This window comes from Grampus griseus, assembly GCF_964374135.1.
Source record: "Grampus griseus genome assembly, chromosome: 15".
NCBI lineage: Eukaryota > Metazoa > Chordata > Mammalia > Artiodactyla > Delphinidae > Grampus > Grampus griseus.
The window spans coordinates 73,778,092-73,798,401 of record NC_139009.1 but is presented as its reverse complement, the minus strand read 5'-3'; the positions used below and the strand labels follow the sequence as shown (position 1 = coordinate 73,798,401).

General features: G+C 41.5%; 1 protein-coding gene across 1 annotated transcript in view; it reads right to left on the bottom strand.

Moving 5' to 3' along the window:
* Positions 1 to 20,310, bottom strand: part of DNAH6 (dynein axonemal heavy chain 6) — a gene marked incomplete at both ends in the record, with an annotated part of 289,518 nt that overhangs the window by 8,313 nt on the left and 260,895 nt on the right. Inside the window, 5 exons of the mRNA XM_082672762.1 lie at positions 467 to 652; positions 4,281 to 4,408; positions 7,240 to 7,369; positions 15,584 to 15,705; positions 16,241 to 16,360. Of these exons, the coding sequence (XP_082528888.1) occupies positions 467 to 652; positions 4,281 to 4,408; positions 7,240 to 7,369; positions 15,584 to 15,705; positions 16,241 to 16,360 (686 nt within the window). The remainder of the gene's footprint in view (positions 1 to 466; positions 653 to 4,280; positions 4,409 to 7,239; positions 7,370 to 15,583; positions 15,706 to 16,240; positions 16,361 to 20,310) is intronic.

Sequence of the window (20,310 nt, the reverse complement as noted above, 5' to 3'; positions counted from 1 at the left end):
TTGGAGGGTGTCCAGGAGGCAGAATCTAAACCGGTCCTGAGTTATCACCAGCCCCATTCTTACTGCCTGCCTTGTCCCCCTTCCTCACCCACCAGGCTGACCATAAACCCAGAACCTGGTTATTACAGAAGTTCTAGAAGGGGGAGAGGGCGGCAAGGTCACACCTGACCGTTTGGACCCATGTCAGATTGGTTCTGTACCTCATGGTGAGATCTCATGAACTAGATCTGAAACTCCAAGGATGGCCTGGAATTAAAATGGACTGTGGGGATAAAGGTCTAGGGCAAACTCTACTATAATCAGCATAAGACTTTCAAACTGATGCTATTCTGGAAATTTCTGTTTCTTTGGGTTCAGATGATCCCTCGATGGTTGTCAGTATTTCAGTTAGCGAGGGCTTCCTAAGAGCTTGAGGGCCAACCGTGTCATCAAATTCATCAGACCCCAAAGACGTGAATTTTCTTACGTCCACAAATGCAGTCCTCAGAATAAGGTCTTTGACCCACGATCCTAGTGGCTTCAGGGATGGGTAGGCTGTGTTGGACCACAGAGAGGGAACCTGGTTGTTGAGGAAACTGTTATACACTTTTTCCATTTCTTCAGACATCACCACCAATCCAGCAATGGCTTTGTTGAGCGTATCTAGAGAGGTCTGAAAGAATAAAAAGGGGTTGGTGCCCTTCACAGATGTAATTATCAGGTGGGAATGAAACTTGTTCATGGTAGCAGGTGTTGCCTTACGCTCAAGGACCTGCTTGCTGGGTTCCATCCTCTCTGTAAACTATGTGCTGGGCCAGACGCTCCAATCTTTCATGCATTTTTTTACATGTGACCAGAGGGGTGTAAGACCTTGTAGGGGAGGTGATTCAGGCATAATAGCAGGATCCAGTGAAGTGAAGAAGGGAAGGTGGAGAGATGGCCCCCAAGTATGTTGAGAAAAGCCATCATCCAGCTCTCGTCCAGGCCAAAGGAAGAATGGGCCTAATGATTAGTGATTTGGGAACCATGGACAGGGGGATGAGGACGTGGGAAGTACCTCTAACTCTGCCCAGGGGGAGCCTGCGGCCCCAGGAGTTATAGCAGAAAGGGGAGATTCTTAGATGAGACCAATCTTTCAGCTGATTCCAGAGAGCCTCCTTATACTGGAAACACTTTTTTTTTTTGCGATACGCGGGCCTCTCACTGTTGTGGCCTCTCCCGTTGCGGAGCACAGGCTCCAGATGTGCAGGCTCAGCGGCCATGGCTCACAGGCCCAGCCGCTCCATGGCATATGGGATCTTCCCGGACCAGGGCACGAACCCGTGTCCCCTGCACCGGCAGGCGGACTCTCAACCACTGTGCCACCAGGGAAGCCCCTGGAAACACTTTTTAAAGGTATGTCCCTTATCCTCCCCTCGTCTCAAAAAAAGACAGAGGCCGGCAGTAGTCCTGGGAGATGCTGGACCCACAGCAGCCATGGGAAGTTCAGGGTTATATCCGCCACCTGGCTAAAGATAAAGGCAAGCCATATAGATTTGTATGGGTTCCAGTTTTGTGACAACTACTGCCATACATGGGGAAGATATTACAGGAAGATGTTAGAGACCAAACTTATGTTGATTAAAAAACTAAGTCCTAGGACCACATGCAGATAGTTCTAGAGACGGGCGACATGTGACAAGACAGGTCTAGTCATCCTTCCATTCCTTCATGGAGTTATTCCCCTCCTCCCAACTCTTTTCACAAGAGGCAGTGATAGAAGAGAGGAGTGTTAAGTAGGATCTGAGGAACCATTTGCAGCAGAGCTCAGGAAAAAGGGCCTCAGCCAGAGCCCAAACAACCCTCCACCTTAGACACCAAAAATGGAAAGAGGTAGCAGAAGACTTATCTAAGATTCATGGAGAACACTTAAGTCAGGGAGCTGCAGAGGCCAGGCTGCTAGTGCCTTCCAAAACAGCGTAGACAGAGGTCACATTGCGGCCAGTTCTCTCAGAGGAGGCAGCTAACATGTAGTCATGTCCAGCGGCAAGAGCGCACGTCAGAATGTTCTCCCTTATGGCTAGCGGCCTTGTCTCTCCCAGGACTTGCCCTGTCTCACAGTTCTGTAACCGTCTGGAGGAGAGTGAGCTCACCAAGATGGCAGCCCGAGGCCCCTGAGGCTCCCGCCCTCCCCTGGCCTTTCTTATCACTACCACTGTGAGGCCTTGCTGTTTGCTGGGGGAGGTGAAAGGGAGGCTGGGACAGAGCCAGGGCAAGGCAGGACAGGGCAGGTGCCAGGATGAGGGAGATCTCTGGTGCAGGCCCAGCATACAGTGGTGGCCACCACCCCTCCCTCCAATGGGAGTGCTTGGCTCTGACTCCTGATTGCCTTGCAGGCTGCTTCTCCCAGGGCTCCTATCTCTTCTACTTGTTTTTAGGTGAGTACTGCCATTAGTGGTGGACACTGTTGTTTGACCAGAAGAAGTGACCGCTTTGTTCCTGAGAGCCACATTCGTTCACTTGCATGTTCAAATATTCATGGAAGATTTAGGACGTGTCAGGCACTGGGGAAACAGAGATGACTTATATACTAGTCTCCTTCTCTTCAAGTTCATTGTCTACTGGGGGAGCCATACTCATGGAGGAGTTATTACAAAACAAGGTGGTACATTGTACACAAAAACAGTGATGGACACAGACACCTCAAGTGATGGAGCCCTGAGGAGGGGTCCCTGTCATCTGGTGGTGGAGGGAAGGGCTGGTGTTCCAGGAAGACTTTATGAGGAAGTGACATTTGGACTTGTCCATCTTTAAGTGGGTGAAAGGCCATACATGATGTGGAAGATGTCAGAGATGAGCAGCAGCCATCTCCTCTTCCTCCTCCGAACAACAGTATCCTCCTAGTTTTATCTGGGCACAGAGCAATCCAATACAGATATTGGGACTACATTTCCCAGCCACCCTTGCAGCTGGGGTGTTGCCATGTGACCAAGCTTTGGCTAAAGGGATATAAGAAAAAATGATGTATGCAACTTCTGGGCTACATTTTTACGAGGAAGCTGCTCTCCCTCAGCTCTCTTTCCCCTGTCCCAGTGGCTGGCAAAAGGGGACAGTTGGAATGGCCACCTTAGTCTCAGAGATGGGAGCTACCTGTTGAGACTGGACGAGCCAGCTCTCCAGCTGAGATCCTTGGATGAGCTCACAAAGCAAGATTAACTACCTGTCCTAGACAGAGCTTTGTCTGGGCTCTTAACTGAGAGAGTGGTGAATTTCTATCCTGTTTTGGCCACTGTATTTGGGGATCTTTATCACAGCAGCTTCACCTATACCCTGATTCATTCAATGTAGAAGGTAATAAGCTCTGACCTGACTACCTGGCCTGCTGACACTGGTTTACCTAACCAGATGTCATAGGCCCAAGGTGATGACGTAACGTATTCAGCTGACCCAGTGGCCCCCTAACTCACAAGCCTGGGTATTGCCAGACGACCAGAAACATTTGGAGACTTTCCTTTCCTAATACGGAAGAGACGGTCTTTAAAAGATCTACCCTAGCTGCCCTTCCCAATCTTATCACTCAGCCTTGATTCTGTGCTAGGTATTTGGTTCCCTGCTTGGCAGTAGAACTTTTCCTGTTACTGTTCAATATTTGGTCTCTAATAGTTTCCCTTATTAAAGTTATGCACAGAGACAACAGGAAGTCCTGTAGCCAGCATTACAAAGTCAATGCCATTCAGAAAGTATTCCTGAGCATAAGGCAAAGGTCTAAATAGTTCTTCCTAAATTTTAGTTGCACTGACATCATCTGGGGGAGTTTATTTGAAATTCATATCCCCAGGAATTCCTCAAGGAATCCTAACTCCGTAGGTCTGAAGTGGAATCAGGGAATCTACATTTGAACCTCAGCACAGTGGACCCTAATTTAGGTGTTTTGTGGCCTCAATTTAAGAAACTCTGGTTGTCATAGTCTTCATAAAGACTATGATATTAAAAGCAAACTAGCCATCAGGAACAAGCACTGAATCTCTCTTAACTGAGTGCTTAGGTCCCTGGTCAAATTCCTAATGAGTCAATGGTAATTCTAAGGGTGCAAGTTAGGATAATGAAGGGTTTGTAAGGCCACATAGTCACTAGGCCATTATTAGAGCTAGGGAACACAGACTAGAGGAGGGTGAATTCAGGTTTAGACAAGTTGGGCTTGAAGGGTTGTTAGCATATCCAGATGGAAATGTTGAGGTGATGGGAATGGAAACTTCACGTTGTTATACACGCTGCACAAAGCTTTGATACCCAATAGCAAGGATGGCAGTGAGCGTGCATACGTGTATGAGCCTCAGCAGATTGTTAAACCGGTCCACTTCCTGTCCAAGAACAGTGGTCAAGGAGTTAAGGCGTCCGTGAGGATCCTTGACAAAAAGGCTCTCAGAAGCGTTCTCCATCTCCAGAGTTTCTGAAACACACACGGCTGATTCGTCAGATCAATGATTGTTGATTTCTCTCCTTATCTCATTGCTATTGGAATGCACTTATCTTAACCTTTCTTAAAGCCAACTTCTCTTGTCCCTGGGGCCTAGGCTGAACGGGAGTCAGGCCGCTCGGACTTCAGTGGCAAGTGCTACCTGGTAGACAAGGGACATCCCTGAGACCAGAGGTACCAGGGGTCCCGAGTCGTCTCCTCTGCCTTGTGTGTATGCGGCATATGTAAGCCTCGCTCTTCCCTACACACCCGTGTTGCATCTAGGAGAGGAGGGGTTGGGGGCAGGACACCCCCGGAGAGAGGAGAGAGACAGCATTTATCCCAGGTTACTGAGTGTTGTTCAAAGGGACTGACTGGATTGTGAAATGGGTCCATGTTTCAAACTGGATCGAAAATTGTGCTCTTCTTTTCCCCTACAATCCACCCAGTGGAGGTTCATATAAGCTCTAAAAAATGAAGGGACTGCATTTTCCTTACATAGATGAGTAAAGTGCGAGAAAACAAGTGGCTCTGAGATATGTACATCAATTTCCTCTTAACCACTCACATTTTGGCTGCCGTAGAAAAATCACACAGCAGTGTGGGTAAGGGCAAGCTCTTGGGTCCACAGGGCTGCGGTTACATGCCTACACTCTTCTCCTTTTGTCAGTCCCCTCGGGCTATTCGGAACCTCAGTTCTCTTGTTGAGCCAATTGCACCCCTGCCCCTCGTCTCAGCAGATGGCATGGCTTATCATTTCACAGTAAAAGTACAAACTATGAAGCGTGGAGAGAAAAACCTCCTAGGTGTCAATGGAACTCTATGAAACAAGTATACTAACTTTCCATCCACATCCATCCATCCATCCATCCATCCATCCAGCCAGCCAGCCATCCACCTTCATCCCTTTTTCCACCCAGTCCTCCATCTTATGTTTATTAAAAATGCTTCCTAAAATAACTCAGTTGCTTCAATATCAACACAATTCTACACTCAAGAAGAGAGTCTTTTGAGGGGCTGCTTTAGGAGGAACATAACTGACTTCTGAGGTCACACAGGTCCTTTCTTTTCCGGGGGCCTTAATAGTATTGGCAAGACTTAGTCTGTGTTACTGTGATGTAATAAGAAATATGTCTTTTGGTCTGTGTCCCCAGCTTCTGGCCAGAGCTCCTAAAACTCTTATAATTTCCTCATTGATAAGAGTGATGGGAGCATCATTTCTATAATTGTTGGTTTCTGACCCCAACTCCTGAAATAGCTCCTGAGTGATGAAGGTGAAAGGAACATCTTTTGTTATTGATAACAAGCCCCTTTCAACCACACCTGAGTTTATGTTAATGAGCTGACTCTTGGACCACCCCTAAAGACGAGGGGCTGGTTGTCAGGGGAAATAACCATGTGATTAGAGAGTTGGAACTTCTAGCTCTACTCTCTGACCTCCTGGGAGAGGGCAGGGGCTGGAGGTTAAGTTAATCACTAAAGGCCAGTGACTTAATCAATCATGTCTACATAATGAAACTTCCATAAAGACCTAACTGAAGGGGTTTGGAGAGCTTCTGGGTTGGTGAATGCATCATGTGCCAGGAGGGACTAAACCTCCTGCCCTCGGGACTCTTCTGGGCCAGTGACTTAATCAATCATGTCTACGTAATGAAACTTCCATAAAGACCTAACTGAAGGGGTTTGGAGAGCTTCTGGGTTGGTGAATGCATCATGTGCCAGGAAGGACTAAACCTCCTGCCCGTGGGACTCTTCTGGACCTTGCCTTATGTACTTCTTTATCTTGCTGTTTATCCTTATCCTTTAGTATATCATATTAAGTAATCTGGTAAATGTAAATAACCACTTCCCTGAGTTCTGTGAGTTGTTCTAGAAAATTACTGAACCCCAGAAGGGGGTTGTGGGAATCCTCGATTTATGGCTGGTTGGTCAGAAGTACAGGTCACACCCTGGGGACTTGTTGGCTTCTGAAGTGGGGACAGTCTTGTGGGACTGAGCCCTTAAACCGTGGGGTCTGTGCCCACTCTGGATAAAGTCATAACTGAATTGTAGGACACCCAGCTGGTGTCCAGAGAGTAACTGCTTAATGTAGGGGGGAACCCATACACTTGATCCCGGAGTATTGTGAATAGAGACAGAAACACAGTTTACTTTTACAGTCACTAGTTTTTTTTTTATGCCTCATCTTTTTTTTCCCCTATAATGACATTTCCAACCATGAACAATATATGAAGACATCTAAATCTACAGTCACTCTAAGAAAAGTGTGAAAGTGGATCTGTGATGATTCAGGAAGATTCCCTAACTCACCAGAAAACAAAGTGAAATAATCTAGCCACCTCTCCTGTTGGAGAAAAAAAAAAAAAAAAAATGAAATGGATTCCAGAGCAGGGCTGTCCAATAGAATATTTTATGAAGATGGAAATATTCTCCATTTGCATTGTTCAGTATGGCAGCACTTAAAATGTGGCTAGTGCAACTGAGGAAATGAATTTTAAATTTAATTTAAAGTTGAAGTAACCACATGTGGCTAACGGCTACTGTCTCGGACAGTACAAGTCTAGAGATGTTAGAAAACTCAGGAAAAATTCTGGTTAAAGTTACATTGAGCTAGAAACCAACTTGTTCCTCATGCTTCTGGCAGTTAAGATGTCAAGGTGCTATAGGCTTCTCGTCTATAAGTGGAGAGCTCTACGTCAGAAGAGCTCTCTATGTAAAGAAAAAATCTGCATAATAAGCAGATTTGGACACCTGCCTGTCACTCTGCTTTCGGAGTTTATTCCTAAAAGTCCCATTGTACATGTATGCTAGGAATTACTTAGTACCTGGAACTCTGGTCCGGACAGAAGCAACGAGTTCTTGGACAATCTCATCATTGCTCTTTCCCTCTCCACCAGAAGATGACCTCGGCTGAACCTCAAGTATGGTGTTGATTAAAGTGTTGGTCTCTTTGTACTGTAATGGTGAGAAGAGACAGAACAGTGAAGAACCAAATTCTCAAAAAAGTAATTTTTCACACATAGTTTATTAGAGAAATAATGGCAGTGGCCAAAACCAAGGAAATTTTATTTTATTTATTTATTTATTTTTTGCGGTACGCAGGCCTCTCACTGTTGTGGCCTCTCCCATTGCGGAGCACAGGCTCCGGACGCACAGGCTCAGTGGCCATGGCTCACGGGCCCAGCCGCTCCGCGGCATGTGGGATCTTCCCAGACTGGGGCATGAACCCGTGTCCCCTGCATCGGCAGGCGGACTCTCAACCACTGTGCCACCAGGGAAGCCCAGAAATTTTGTTTTTTATATTGAAGATATAGTTGGTAAAATGTGCTCATTGGAAATGATAGTGTTTAGCTCTCAGTGTTATAGTTGAACATTTTTGGTTGAACAACAATGTGAATTTACTGAATGTCATTGAACTGTACACTTAAAATGGTTAAAATGATAAATTTCATGTTACATGTGTTTTACCACAGTAAAAAATGGTTAAACAATTTTTGGCTAATTATTTAAAAGGCAGTTATGAAAGTGAGGAAGAAATAATGAGAATTCAGTTTTAGAACATACTTTTATTTAAATAACATTTTCTCAAGGGAACCCTCCTACACTGTTGGTGGGAGTGTAAGTTGGTGCTGCCCCTGTGGAAAACAGTGTGGAGGTTCCTCAGAAAACTAAAAAGAGAATTACCATATGATCCAGCAAACCCACTCCTGGGCATATATCCAGACAAAACTATAATTCAAAAAGATACACGCACCCCTATGTTCATAGCAGCATTATTCACAAGAGCCAAGACATGAAAACAACCTAAATGTCCATTGACAAATGAATGGATAAAGAAGATGTGGTACATATATACAATGGAATACTACTCAGCCATAAAAAAGAATGAAATAATGCCATTTGCAGCAACATGGATGCAACTAGAGATTATCATACTAAGTGAAGTAAGTCAGAAAGAGAAAGACAAATACCACATGATATCACTTATATGTGGAATCTAAAATATGGCACAAATGAAACTATCTACAAAACACAGAGACTCACAGACATAGAGAGCAGAGGGGGTGGGGGGTGGGGGAGGGAAGGCTGGGAGTTTGGGATTAGCAGATGTAAACTATTATATATAGGATGGATAAACATTGGATAAAAATGGATGGATAAACAAGGTCCTAGTGTATAGCTCAGGGAACTAGATTCAATATCCTGTGATAAACCATAATGCAAAAGAATATAAAAAAAAGAATGTCTCTATGTGTATAACTGAGTCACTTTGCTGTACAGCACAGATGGGCACAACATTGTAGATTAGCTATACTTCAGTAAAATAATAACGTTTTCCCAATTAGAAAAGTATTATGGGGAATTCCCTGGCGGTCCAGTGGTTAGGACTCCATGCTTTCGCTGCCGAGGGTGTGGGTTCAATCCCTGGTTGGGGAACTAAGATCCTGCATGCCATGGGGTGCAGCCAAAAAAAAAAAAAATAGAGTGGTAGAATTTAGAAAAGTATTATAGCTTATTATTGAAAATTTAGAAAACACAGAAAAGTATAAAGAAAAATTATTCATGATCTTGCTTTTCAGAGATATTTATAACTTTAGTTTACCTCCCCCACCCCCTGGACATTTTCTGTATATATGTGCATATAGTTTTAAATATTGAACCCATACAATTTATGTAGTATTTATTCTTTTTCAATTTCATGAACATTTTCTCACATCACTGAAAAATCTTCATGAGTCCTGTTTTAAGTGACTGATCCTCGCTGGTTTGAATGCACTATAATTAATATAGTTGTTTATTTACTTTTTGGATATTTCTATTTTCCAGATTTTTTTTAGAACTCTGTGAATAGAATATATATATGAATTTCATCCACTATCATTTACATTCTTTACATGATATATTACCAAAGGCATATTTTTAAACTGTGTATTATTACATTGATTTCTAACAACACTGTATCGACTGACACTCCCAACAATAGTGTATCAGAGGACCTGTCTTTCTGTCTTTGTAAGAATTGCTATCATTGCTTAAAAAATCCTTTCCAATTTGATGGGCAAAATAGTTTTTCATTGGTTTGCACTTCTTTGAGGATTAGTAGAGTTAAACATTTAAAAACTAAGTTCATTGGCTATCTGTATTGTCTTTATAAATTATTTATATATTTTGTACATTTTGAGTTTTAGTGTTTATTACTATTGATTTATAGGAGATAATTCTATAATAAAGATAATTAACTATTTTCTATTTTTTTCTTGTTGTAAAATACACATAATATAAAATTTGCTATCTGCACTATTTTTAACTGTACAGTTCAGTGGTATTAAATACACTAATAATGTTGTCACCACCATTCATCTCCATAACTTTTCATCTTGGAAACCTGAAACTCTGTACCCATTAAACAATAACTCATCATTTCGTTTCTCGCCAGCCTCTAGCAACCACCATCCTACTTTCTGTCTCCAAAATTTTGTCTACTCTAAATACCTCATATAAATGTAATTATGCAGTATTTTTCTTTATTTGACTGGTTTATTTCACTCAGTGTCATGTCCTTAAGGTTCATCCATGCTGTGCAGAATTTCCTTCCTTTTGAAGGCTAATAATATTCCATTGTATGTATACACCATTTTTTTCCTATCCATTCATCCACTGATGGACACTTGGGTTGCTTCCATGTTTTAGCTATTGTGAATAATGCTGCTATGAGTATGGGTGCACAAATATCTTTTTTTGTCCCTGATTTCAATTCTTTTGTGTATATACCCAGAAGTGGAATTGCTGGATTATATGGTAAATCTAATTTTTTTTTTAAGGAACTGCCATACTGTTTTCCACAGAGGCTGTACCATTTTACATTTCTCTTTGGAGGAATGTCTATTCAAGTCCTTTGACCATTTTTGAATTGGGTTGTTTGTTTTTTTGTTGTTGGGTTTTAGGAGTTCCCTATATACTCTGAATATTAATCCCTTATCAGATATATAATTTATGAATATTTTCTCCCATTCTGTGGGTTGCCTTTCTCTCTGTTGAATTAAAATGAAAAAATTAAAATAAAATAAACTTTCATGAAGTCCAATTTGTCTGTTTTTTTCTTTTGTTATTTCTGCCTTTGGTGTCATATCCAAGAAATCATTGCTAAATCTAATGTCATGAAGCTTTTTGTCCTATGTTTTCTTCTAAGAATTTTATATCTTTAGTTCTTTTTTTAAAAATGTCTTTATTGGAGTATAATTGCTTTACAATGTTGTGTTATTTTCTCCTGTATAACAAAGTGAATCAGCTATATGTATATTTATATCCCCTTATATCCCCATATCTCCTCCCTCTTGCGTCTCCCTCCCATCCTCCCTATCCCACCCCTCTAGGTGGTCACAGAGTACCGAGCTGATCTCCCTGTGCTATGCGGCTGCTTCCCACTAGCTATCTATTTTACGTTTGGTAGTGTATATATGTCCATGCCACTCTCTCACTTCGTCCCAGCTTACCCTTCCCCCTCCCCGTGTCCTCAAGTCCATTCTCTACATCTGCATCTTTATTCCTGTCCTGCCCCTAGGTTCATCAGAACCTTTATTTTTTTTTAGATTCCATATATATGTGTTAACATACAGTATTTGTTTTTCTCTTTCTGACTTACTTTACTCTGTATGACAGTCTCTAGGTCCATCCACTTCACTACAAATAACTCGATTTCATTTCTTTTTATGGCTGAGTAATATTCCATTGTATACATGTGCCACATCTTTTTTATCCATTCATCTGTCGATGGACACTTAGGTTGCTTCCATGTCCTGGCTGTTGTAAACAGAGCTGCAATGTACATTGTGGTACATGACTCTTTTTGAATTATGGTTTTCTCAGGGTATATGCCCAGTAGTGGGATGCTGGGTCGTACGGTAGTTCTATTTTTGGTTTGTTAAGGAACATCCATACTGTTCACCATAGTGGCTGTATCAATTTACATTCCCAACAATAGTGCAAGAGGGTTTTCTTTTCTCCACACCCCCTCCAGCATTTATTGTTTGTAGATTTTTTTTTTTTTTTTTTTTTGCTGTACGCAGGCCTCTCACTGTTGTGGCCTCTCCCGCTGTAGAGCACAGGCTCCGGACGCGCAGGCTCAGCGGCTATGGCTCATGGGCCCAGCCGCTCCACAGCATGTGGGATCTTCCTGGACCGGGGCATGAACCTGTGTCCCCTGCATTGGCAGGTGGACCCTCACCCACTGCTCCACCAGGGAAGCCCTGTTTGTAGATTTTTTGATGATGGCGATTCTGACCGGTGTGAGGTGATACCTCACTGTAGTTTTGATTTGCATTTCTCTAATGATTAGTGATGTTGAGCATCCTTTCATGTGTTTGTTGGCAATCTGTATATCTTCTTTGGAGAAATGTCTATTTAGGTCTTCTGCGCATGTTTGGATTGGGTTGTTTGTTTTTTTGATATTGAGCTACATGAGCTGCTTGTATAATTTGGAGATTAATCCTTTGTCAGTTGCTTCATTTGCACATATTTTATCCCATTCTGAGGGTTGTCTTTTCGTCTTGTTTATGGTTTCCTTTGCTGTGCAAAAGCTTTTAAGTTTCATTAGATCCCATTTGTTTATTTTTGTTTTTATTTCCATTTCTCTAGGAGGTGGGTCAAAAAGGATCCTGTTGTGATGTATGTCATAGAGTGTTCTGCCTATGCTTTCCTTTAAGAGTTTTATAGTGTCTGGCCTTACATTTAGGTCTTTAAGCCATTTTGAGTTTATTTTTGTGGATGGTGTTAGGTAAGGGTCCAACTTCATTCTTTTGCATGTGGATGTCCAGTTTTCCAAGTACTGTTTGTGGAAAAGACTGTCCTTTCCCCATTGAATGGTCTTGACACCCTTGTCAAAAATCATTTGACCATATATGTGAGGGTTTATTTCTGGGCTTTCTATTCTACTTCATCGGGCTATATGTCTGTCTTTATGCAGTACAAGTGTTTTGATTACATTAGTTTTATTGATTTCAAATTTTATCCCAGCGTAGTTGGAGAAGATAATTTGTATGATATTTATCTTTTTAAAACTATTGATACTTAATTTGTGGTCTAACATATGGTCTATTCTGGAAAGTGTCCCATGTGTGGACAGTTAACTTTTTCTGATTTTTTTTTGTTGTTGTTTCAAAGATGTTTTGCTTTGTCATTTAATTTTCTTATGGCCTTTTGGATATACTCACATGTTCTGGCTCTTTCTAATGTGATTTATTTTTCAATTGCTTTTTATGCTTAGAAATTCCTTTTCCAAGGTCAATTAAATATTCTCAATTGTTCTAGTTTTTTTTTAAAATTCAGAAACATGGTATCTTCTTATGTATATTTGTTGGAACCTCTTAGAGGTTTTCTTTATACCAGTCACAACACTCGTTATCCACTTACCTGAGAAAAGAGTTCAGAACCTGGGATTACAGATCTTGGTTGTAAAAGTTATATTTTACGTAATAGATCTTCTTTCAAACATGACTTTTGACATATTCATTAGGTCCTAAACACATATGTGACATTATCTACTTAATGTTATGGTTAAATAGTTTGGTTTCCTTGCTCAGTGCCAGTTGTTTAATATTATGACTTTTCCATTTTAGTTCTTGACTTGTTGGTTAGATAAAAGTCTTGAAACATTTAGCGCAGCCAGGTTCAATTTTCTTTACTAGTCTCTAGTACGCATCTATGTAAGTATAGTTTGCTGGTCTGAAGAAGGAATCATTTGTATCTTTTGCATTAAGTCTCTGTTGATGGCAAGAGGCAGAACTGTCTCACTTAAACCAGCTAAAGCAAAGAGAAGGGGTCTCTTGGCACATATAGATGGGAAGAAGAAGACACAAGTCATGTGGGTTTCAGGCATGGATGGATCTAGCACTCTCTCTCTTGTGCATATTTGGTTGTTTCTCTCATTCTTTCCTATGGCAGATGACCGTCTTCCATTTGTTAGGAAGAAGGGGTGGGGGGTCAGGGATGAAGGCACAGAATGCTGCAGAGATGCAGCATCGTAGCCAGTGATTCCAGAGGAAAGGCATTTTCCTCCCTCCTCCCTCCTAGGATCTATATATCCTATAAAGGAATCTCAGGCACCTAGTGTGGGCCATGTCCCTGCTCCTTGGACCAATTCCAGGGGCTGGGTGGTGTTGTGCTGCCTTTGGCCAGGCCTGAGTTACATGCCCACCTCTGTGAAGGTAGAGAGTGGTTGGAAGTTTTACCAGAATCTAATGGAATGAGGAAGGGGAAATTTTCCCAAAAGAAAGAGGTAGGGGATGTACTGTACCAGAAAAATGAAGGAAGGGAGGTTGGGAAGAAAAACATAACTTGGGGCTCACTACATGCCTACTGTCTCATTCTCAGTCATTCTGAACCAATGAAAACACAAAAAACTACATTCCCAGGTATATACTGCCAAGAGTGTTACCCCACCCAAAAGTCCTGTGCTTCTCACGGGATGCAGTGAGCCTACCATTTCCACATTCCTCTCTCCCTTCTCTCACCTCCGCGCCCACCCACTCCAGAACAAGCAGTCAGATGATTGAATATTAACACTAGGTTTGGCCACCTGTTTTTCCTCCTGAAAGTAGAATCAGGAAAAATAAGATATTCTAACTCTTCACTGAATGGCAAAGCAATTTTTAGGGCAGAGAACATGACATAGGTCATGTCATGTTCTCTGAGAACATGATCATTGAGAATTTCCACTGTTGTTTTGCATGGATTCTTTGATATCTACGCAGACCTTACCCTCTAATTTGTCTCTAACTTGTAGGGGCCAAATTTAAGTTGAAAAGAAGGGGATTCCCTTCAGCTTCGTGAGGCCAACCTAGTCTCCAACCTTTAGAGTATTCCAGGGCTCCAGGGACATACCTCTTTTCGTGGCTTTGGTTCACCAAAGATGCCAGACTATGACAGATAATAAAACCGGAAGGGTATGTAATGGCCCGGTCATGGGGGAGCCTTGATTGCCATGCTCAGGAGCTCGGACTACCCTTAGGTAATGGTGTGGCATCAGAGGTTCTTGGGGGAGTAAAATTGTCCAGTTTGCTCTTTGGACGTACTGCTGTGGTCTGGTACTGTCACCTTGATGAACTGTACTTTTATTTTTTAATTTAATTTAATTTTTAAATTATTTTTAAAAATTGAGATATAGTTGATGTACAATATTACATAAGTTACAGGTGTAAAACAGAGTGATTCACAATTTTTAAAGTTATACTCCATTTACAGTTATTATAAAACGTTGGCTATATTCCCTGTTGTACAATATATCCTTGTAGCTTATTTATTTTATATGTAGTAGCTTATACCTCTTAATTCCCTACCCCTGTTTTGCCCCTCCCCCCTTCCCTCTCTCCACTGGTAACCACTAGTTGATTCTCTATATCTGTGAGCCTGCTCCTGTTATATTTTTTGTTATATTCACCAGTTTGTTGTATTTTCTATTTTTATTTATTTTTATTATTTTGGCCATGCCATGTGGCTTGTGGGATCTTAGTTCCCTGACCAGGGATTGAACCCAGGCCCTTGGCAGTGAAAGTACAGAGTCCTAACCACTGGACTGCTGGGGAATTCCTGTTGTATTTTTTAGATTCCACATATAAGTGATGTTATACAGTATTTGTCTTTCTCTGTCTGACTTATTTCACTTAGCATAATGCTCTCCAAGTCCATCCATGTTGTTGCAATGGCAAAGTTGATAAACTGTGCTTTTAAAGAACAGTGTTTTGATTTCTCTGCCTTGGATATTTGCTATTGTACTTTTATAACCTACTCATCTGGGGGGGGTCCATAAATCTTTGTGAAATATGTTACAAATATGCCCAGCATGGAGGGAGAAGTGCAAAAGAAAAAGGGCTGTCTGGATTATCATCCAAATCTCCATGTTGCAGGAGACTAGCAGGTAGATTATGGACTAAGCAGAGGCTGGAAGCTGAGGGGGTGGCTGGTGACAAGAAGATGAATGACGATCTTAGGATTCTGTGAAGGATCCAGAGGGAGCAGGCTAAATTGGAACCAGATGTTGAAGTCGAGGTGAAACATTTATTTTATTTGTTTATTTAAGAAGATTATAACTTACAGAGCCAGTGAGGTGATTATTGATGTTTCAGGTTTATATACACAATATGAATATGTCTTTTAAGTAGAAAGGCCACATACCTGGAAAACTAGGTTGGCATTTTCATGCATTCCAAATATTTCTGGGTCATCTATCAAAGGCAGGTTTTCAATGTAGTCTTTAAACTCTTGTAGGCTGTCAGCCAAGGGTGCAAAATAGATACCTGTTATTGAAAACACAGAAGGCAATATGTCTCAAATAGACGAGCTTTGAGTACTGCCAGGTTTGGTGCTTCTCTGTCTGTTCAGATGGTGGCTATAATCAACTGCCTCACAGAGAAACAGGAATGGTTTTTCCTCACCTTCATCCCTGTGTCTAGTTTCTTTACCTTTTCTTGAGGCCTTTACATCTAATCAGTGTCCTAACCTTTCAGGGTGTTAACCTGCAGAACATTTCAAGGTTCTGAGAACCCAGGGATGTGCTACTGAGAGGTGTGTTCCGAATTTATGGAACTTTGAAAACACACAGAATACTACCCACTTTAGAGCAGAAATAATTCAAAATGGTTATCGTACAATAGATATCTTTGTACTCTTACAACCAAAGCCATTTTGAAGGTGGTCAAGCATGAGGATGGGAGGGTGTGGGGTCTGGGTTGTGAGGACTGGACACAGACAGCTCCTGGATGGAAAACTCAGAGATGCTGTCAATGACTTTTTGGAAAAAGTTGTTTTCCATGATATTGAAAAGTCACTCACCTGATTCAGAATATTTATAATCCTCTTGTAATGTTTCAGGAGAAAAAAATCTTTTCAAAACAGTACGAAGGCATCTTTGATCCCAGGTATCTGTAACTCTACCACCATATGTAATTTCACCTGAAAAGAAGTTTGCATTTAAAAACATTGTTTGCTTTTAATTGATATGCATACCCACATTCTAATAGGTTTATTTATTCACATATTTATTTGGTACTGAAAGTGGAAATAGCACATTGAGTTTCTTCTATTACCCCAACCCCAAAGATAATAAAAGTCAACTTTTAAAAAGCAGAAAAAAATCTAGTATATGTTCTCTCCCCTAATTATTTTGCTTTTCCCAAATAACTGATACTAAAGCCAGTGAGATCTGTTTACATATTTCTTTCTTCTTCCTGTGTTTTTTCTTCAAAAATATTGATTTGGGGTCTTATCCCATCATTGACTGTAGTACTCTAAAACAGACATACTTTCCATGAACCACTGCTTCTTTTGGGGGCCGATGAGCTAAATGAAACCCAAACATTTACAGCAAGCCATTCAAACTCTATACATACCTTATAAATCATTGATATTAAGTCAAGGAAGAAAGATCCATAGTGAAGGAGACAAGTTGCCTCACAGAAATTATGTTATGGGGAACTACAATTTGTTGGTATCCCATCTCTTTCCACAGAGAAATTATGCTCCATCATCATCCCCAAGTTACAAGTAGGAAAGTTATCTATTCTGCATTGGAATGATTGTACTGCTGGAGGATATAATTCCTTGGAAAAATTCCAGACCCATTGCTACAATTCATTATTCACCTCTGTAGTTTTCTGAAAAGGATTTTACTTATGATACTGATATTGCCAACTTTTGAATCCTTTAAATGTTCATCCATTCTCATCTCCATCTCTTTCATTATGTCAAGAAGATTTTTTTAAAAATTCTTTTTCAAGCTGAGATGGTTGGTTGAGAGTAAGTTATTTGTGTTTGGAATCTCAGTAATTTATTTCTTCCAGGATAGTAGCGTCCTGGCTTGCACCTATCTTCCCTCTCCTGTTGAGGCACTTCTGGTCAGTCTTACTGGCTCAGCCACTTAGAGGGAGGACGTTGGGGAGTAAGTGCCAGAGCTGATGATCGAGTAACTGACTCCCTGTATTAGCAATTCTAAGAGGGAAGAAAGAGATGCTGCTGTGCTTTCCTGAGAATACTCTTCAGTCACTCTCTGGGAAATCTTGCAACACAAAGTTGGGTTAAATCTTTGTGGTGGGTCCATCTAGCTTCAGACCAACTTGGATCCTGAGGGCTAGATGGGAATATAAAGGTCAAGTTTCTTCAATTGCATCATGGTGTCTGGGAGAGGAGGGTGGCCGGAAAAATGCAGACTCCAATAATTAGTCACTGGTGAGAGGAAAATGTTGCCCTGAAGTGCATTATTCTAAAAAAAATTTCGGGGACTTCCCTGGCGGTCCAGTGGTTAAGACTTCATGCTTCTACTGTAGAGGGCCCGGGTTTGATCCCTGGTTGGGAAACTAAGATCCCACATGCCGTGCGGCAGGGCCAAACAAATTTTTTTAAACAAAAATATTTATATTTTGAGAAGTAGCACAGAAATATTCACCTTAAAAATCATCAGACTTTGTGATTCTGCGTCCAGATTTAGTGTTATGTTTTTCTTGGATCAAAGTGAGTAAACCAGGAACTCGAATAATTTGATTCAGGGTAGATGGCTCACTTTTAGGCTTACTTTTAGGACGGAGTCTTCTGGGTTTAGAAGACAGATGTTGGGAGGGGGCGTCTACCATTCACGTCCACCACCTGTCCTGGCCCAGGCATCACAGTTCCTGAGGGTCTCGTTGCAAATCCTGATGTGGTGTCTTCCCCTTCTCTTCCATGCTTGTCCCTGTGGGCTGGCTCAGGGATGGTCCGACACAAACTGGATAGGCCTTAGGTCTGGCTCTGTCTTTGCCCACTTTGAGCTCAGAGCTGTCTCTTGGACTTAGGCATCACTGTAGCTTACTCTATAAAATTTTAAGAACCGTCCCCCACCCCCTCCAACCCCAAATACCTTCCCATATTTAAAGCCTCCTTAATCTTTCTCTGTTTATTCTCTCCTGTCTAGTCTCCCCCTTGGTGTTGCTGTATCCCCTTGTTCAATTCTTCACCTTGCTTTTGTTATAGCTTTAGAAGTGGTTGCACCTGTTCCCAGCCTAAAAGACTATAATTGCCAACCGTTGCTTATAAGGTAGAGCCCAAATTTATTAACAACACACACAGGCTTTCAAGATGTGCCCGCAGATCACCTTTGTTTTTTAGTTTTGTTGAAGATAAAGCTTTCCTCCATATACATCTCCTCTTTATACTCTGCTCTGGCGCTCATGAACTACTCACAGTGTCTACAGGCATGCCACATCCCGACACTGCTGGGCTTTACCATCACTGTTCTCTCTGCCACTGTGCTCTCCTGCCTCTTCTCTCCTGCTGAGCCCACCCCACCATCCAGTGCCCCACTCAACCATTGCCCCCTTGGCGGAGATTTCCCAGATTCCTCCAGGTAGCGTTATTTGCTCCTTCTGAATTCCCACAGCATTGTCCACACACTTCTATTTGGGTAGTTGTCATACCATATTCTAATTTATTTATTATCTCCATCCCATGAGTTTTTGGTAGGCAGGGACTACATCATCTTTGTATTTCCAGCATTTAGCACAGTGGTACTAACCTGGATTTTCTGGATTAATCCATAAATGACTGCCTAAAATCCCACCACAAGCAAATATCATTGCCTGGATAAAGCATTGCCTTTTTTTCTCCTATTGTTTTTTTTCCTATTGTGCCTTTGTTAAAAATAAATTGACCAGGGACTTCCCTGGTGGTGCAGTGGTTAAGAATCCGCCTGCCAATGCAGGGGACACAGTTTAGGGCCCTGGCCCGGGAAAATCCCACACGCCTTGGAGCAACTAAGCCCGTGCGCCACAACTACTGAGCCTGTTCTCTAGAGCCCGCGAGCCACAACTACTGAGCCCATGTGCCACAACTACTGAAGCCTGCGTGCCTAGAGCCCATGCTCCGCAACAAGAGAAGCCATCACAGTGAGAAACCCGTGCACCGCGACAATGTGTAGGCCACGCTTGCCGCAACTAGAGAAAGCATGCGTGCAGCGAAAGAGACCCAACACAGACAAAAATAAATACATAAATAAATTATTAAAAAAATAAATTAACCATAAATATAAGGGTTTATTTCTGGATTCTCAATTCTGTTCCATTGATTATATGTCTATCCTTATGCCAGTACCATATTGTTTTTTTTTAAAAATTGAATTTAGTTGATTTACAATATTGTGTTCGTTTCAGGTGTACAGCAGTGATTCGCTAACACATATATGTTTATATATCTATATGTCTTTTTCTGATTCTTTTCCTTTATAGTTTATTACAAGATATTGAATATAGTTCCCTGTACTATACAGTAAGTCCTTGTTGTCTCACACTGTTTTGATTATTGTAGCTTTGTATAACTTTTGAAATCAGGAAATGTAACTCTTCTGACTTCATTCTTTTTTTTCAGGATTGTTTTTGCTTTTTGGAGCCCTTTGCATTTCCATCCAAATGTAATCGGCTTGCCAATTTCAGCAACAGTGTCAGCTGAGATTTTGATAGGGATTGTGTTAAATCTATAGATTGGTGTGGGGATTATCGCCACTTTCACAATATTGTGTCTCTCAATCCACGAGCATGTCATGTCTCTTCATTTATTTAGATTAATTTTCTTTGGCAGTGCTTTGCAGGTTTCAGTGCACACATCTGCACTTCTTTTGATAAATTTATCCTTAAGTAGTTTATTCTTTTTGATGTTATCATAAATAGAATTAAAAGTATTTTCTAATTGTTTATTGCCAGTATATAGAAATGCAGTTGATTTTTGTGTATTGACTTTGTATCCTACAACCTTGCCAAACTCATTTGTTACTTCCAGTTTGTGTGTGTGTGTGTGTGTGTGTGTGTGTGTGCGTGTGTGTGAATTCCTTAGGATTTTCTGCATGCAAGATCTTGTCATCTGCAAATAAAGATAGGTTTACT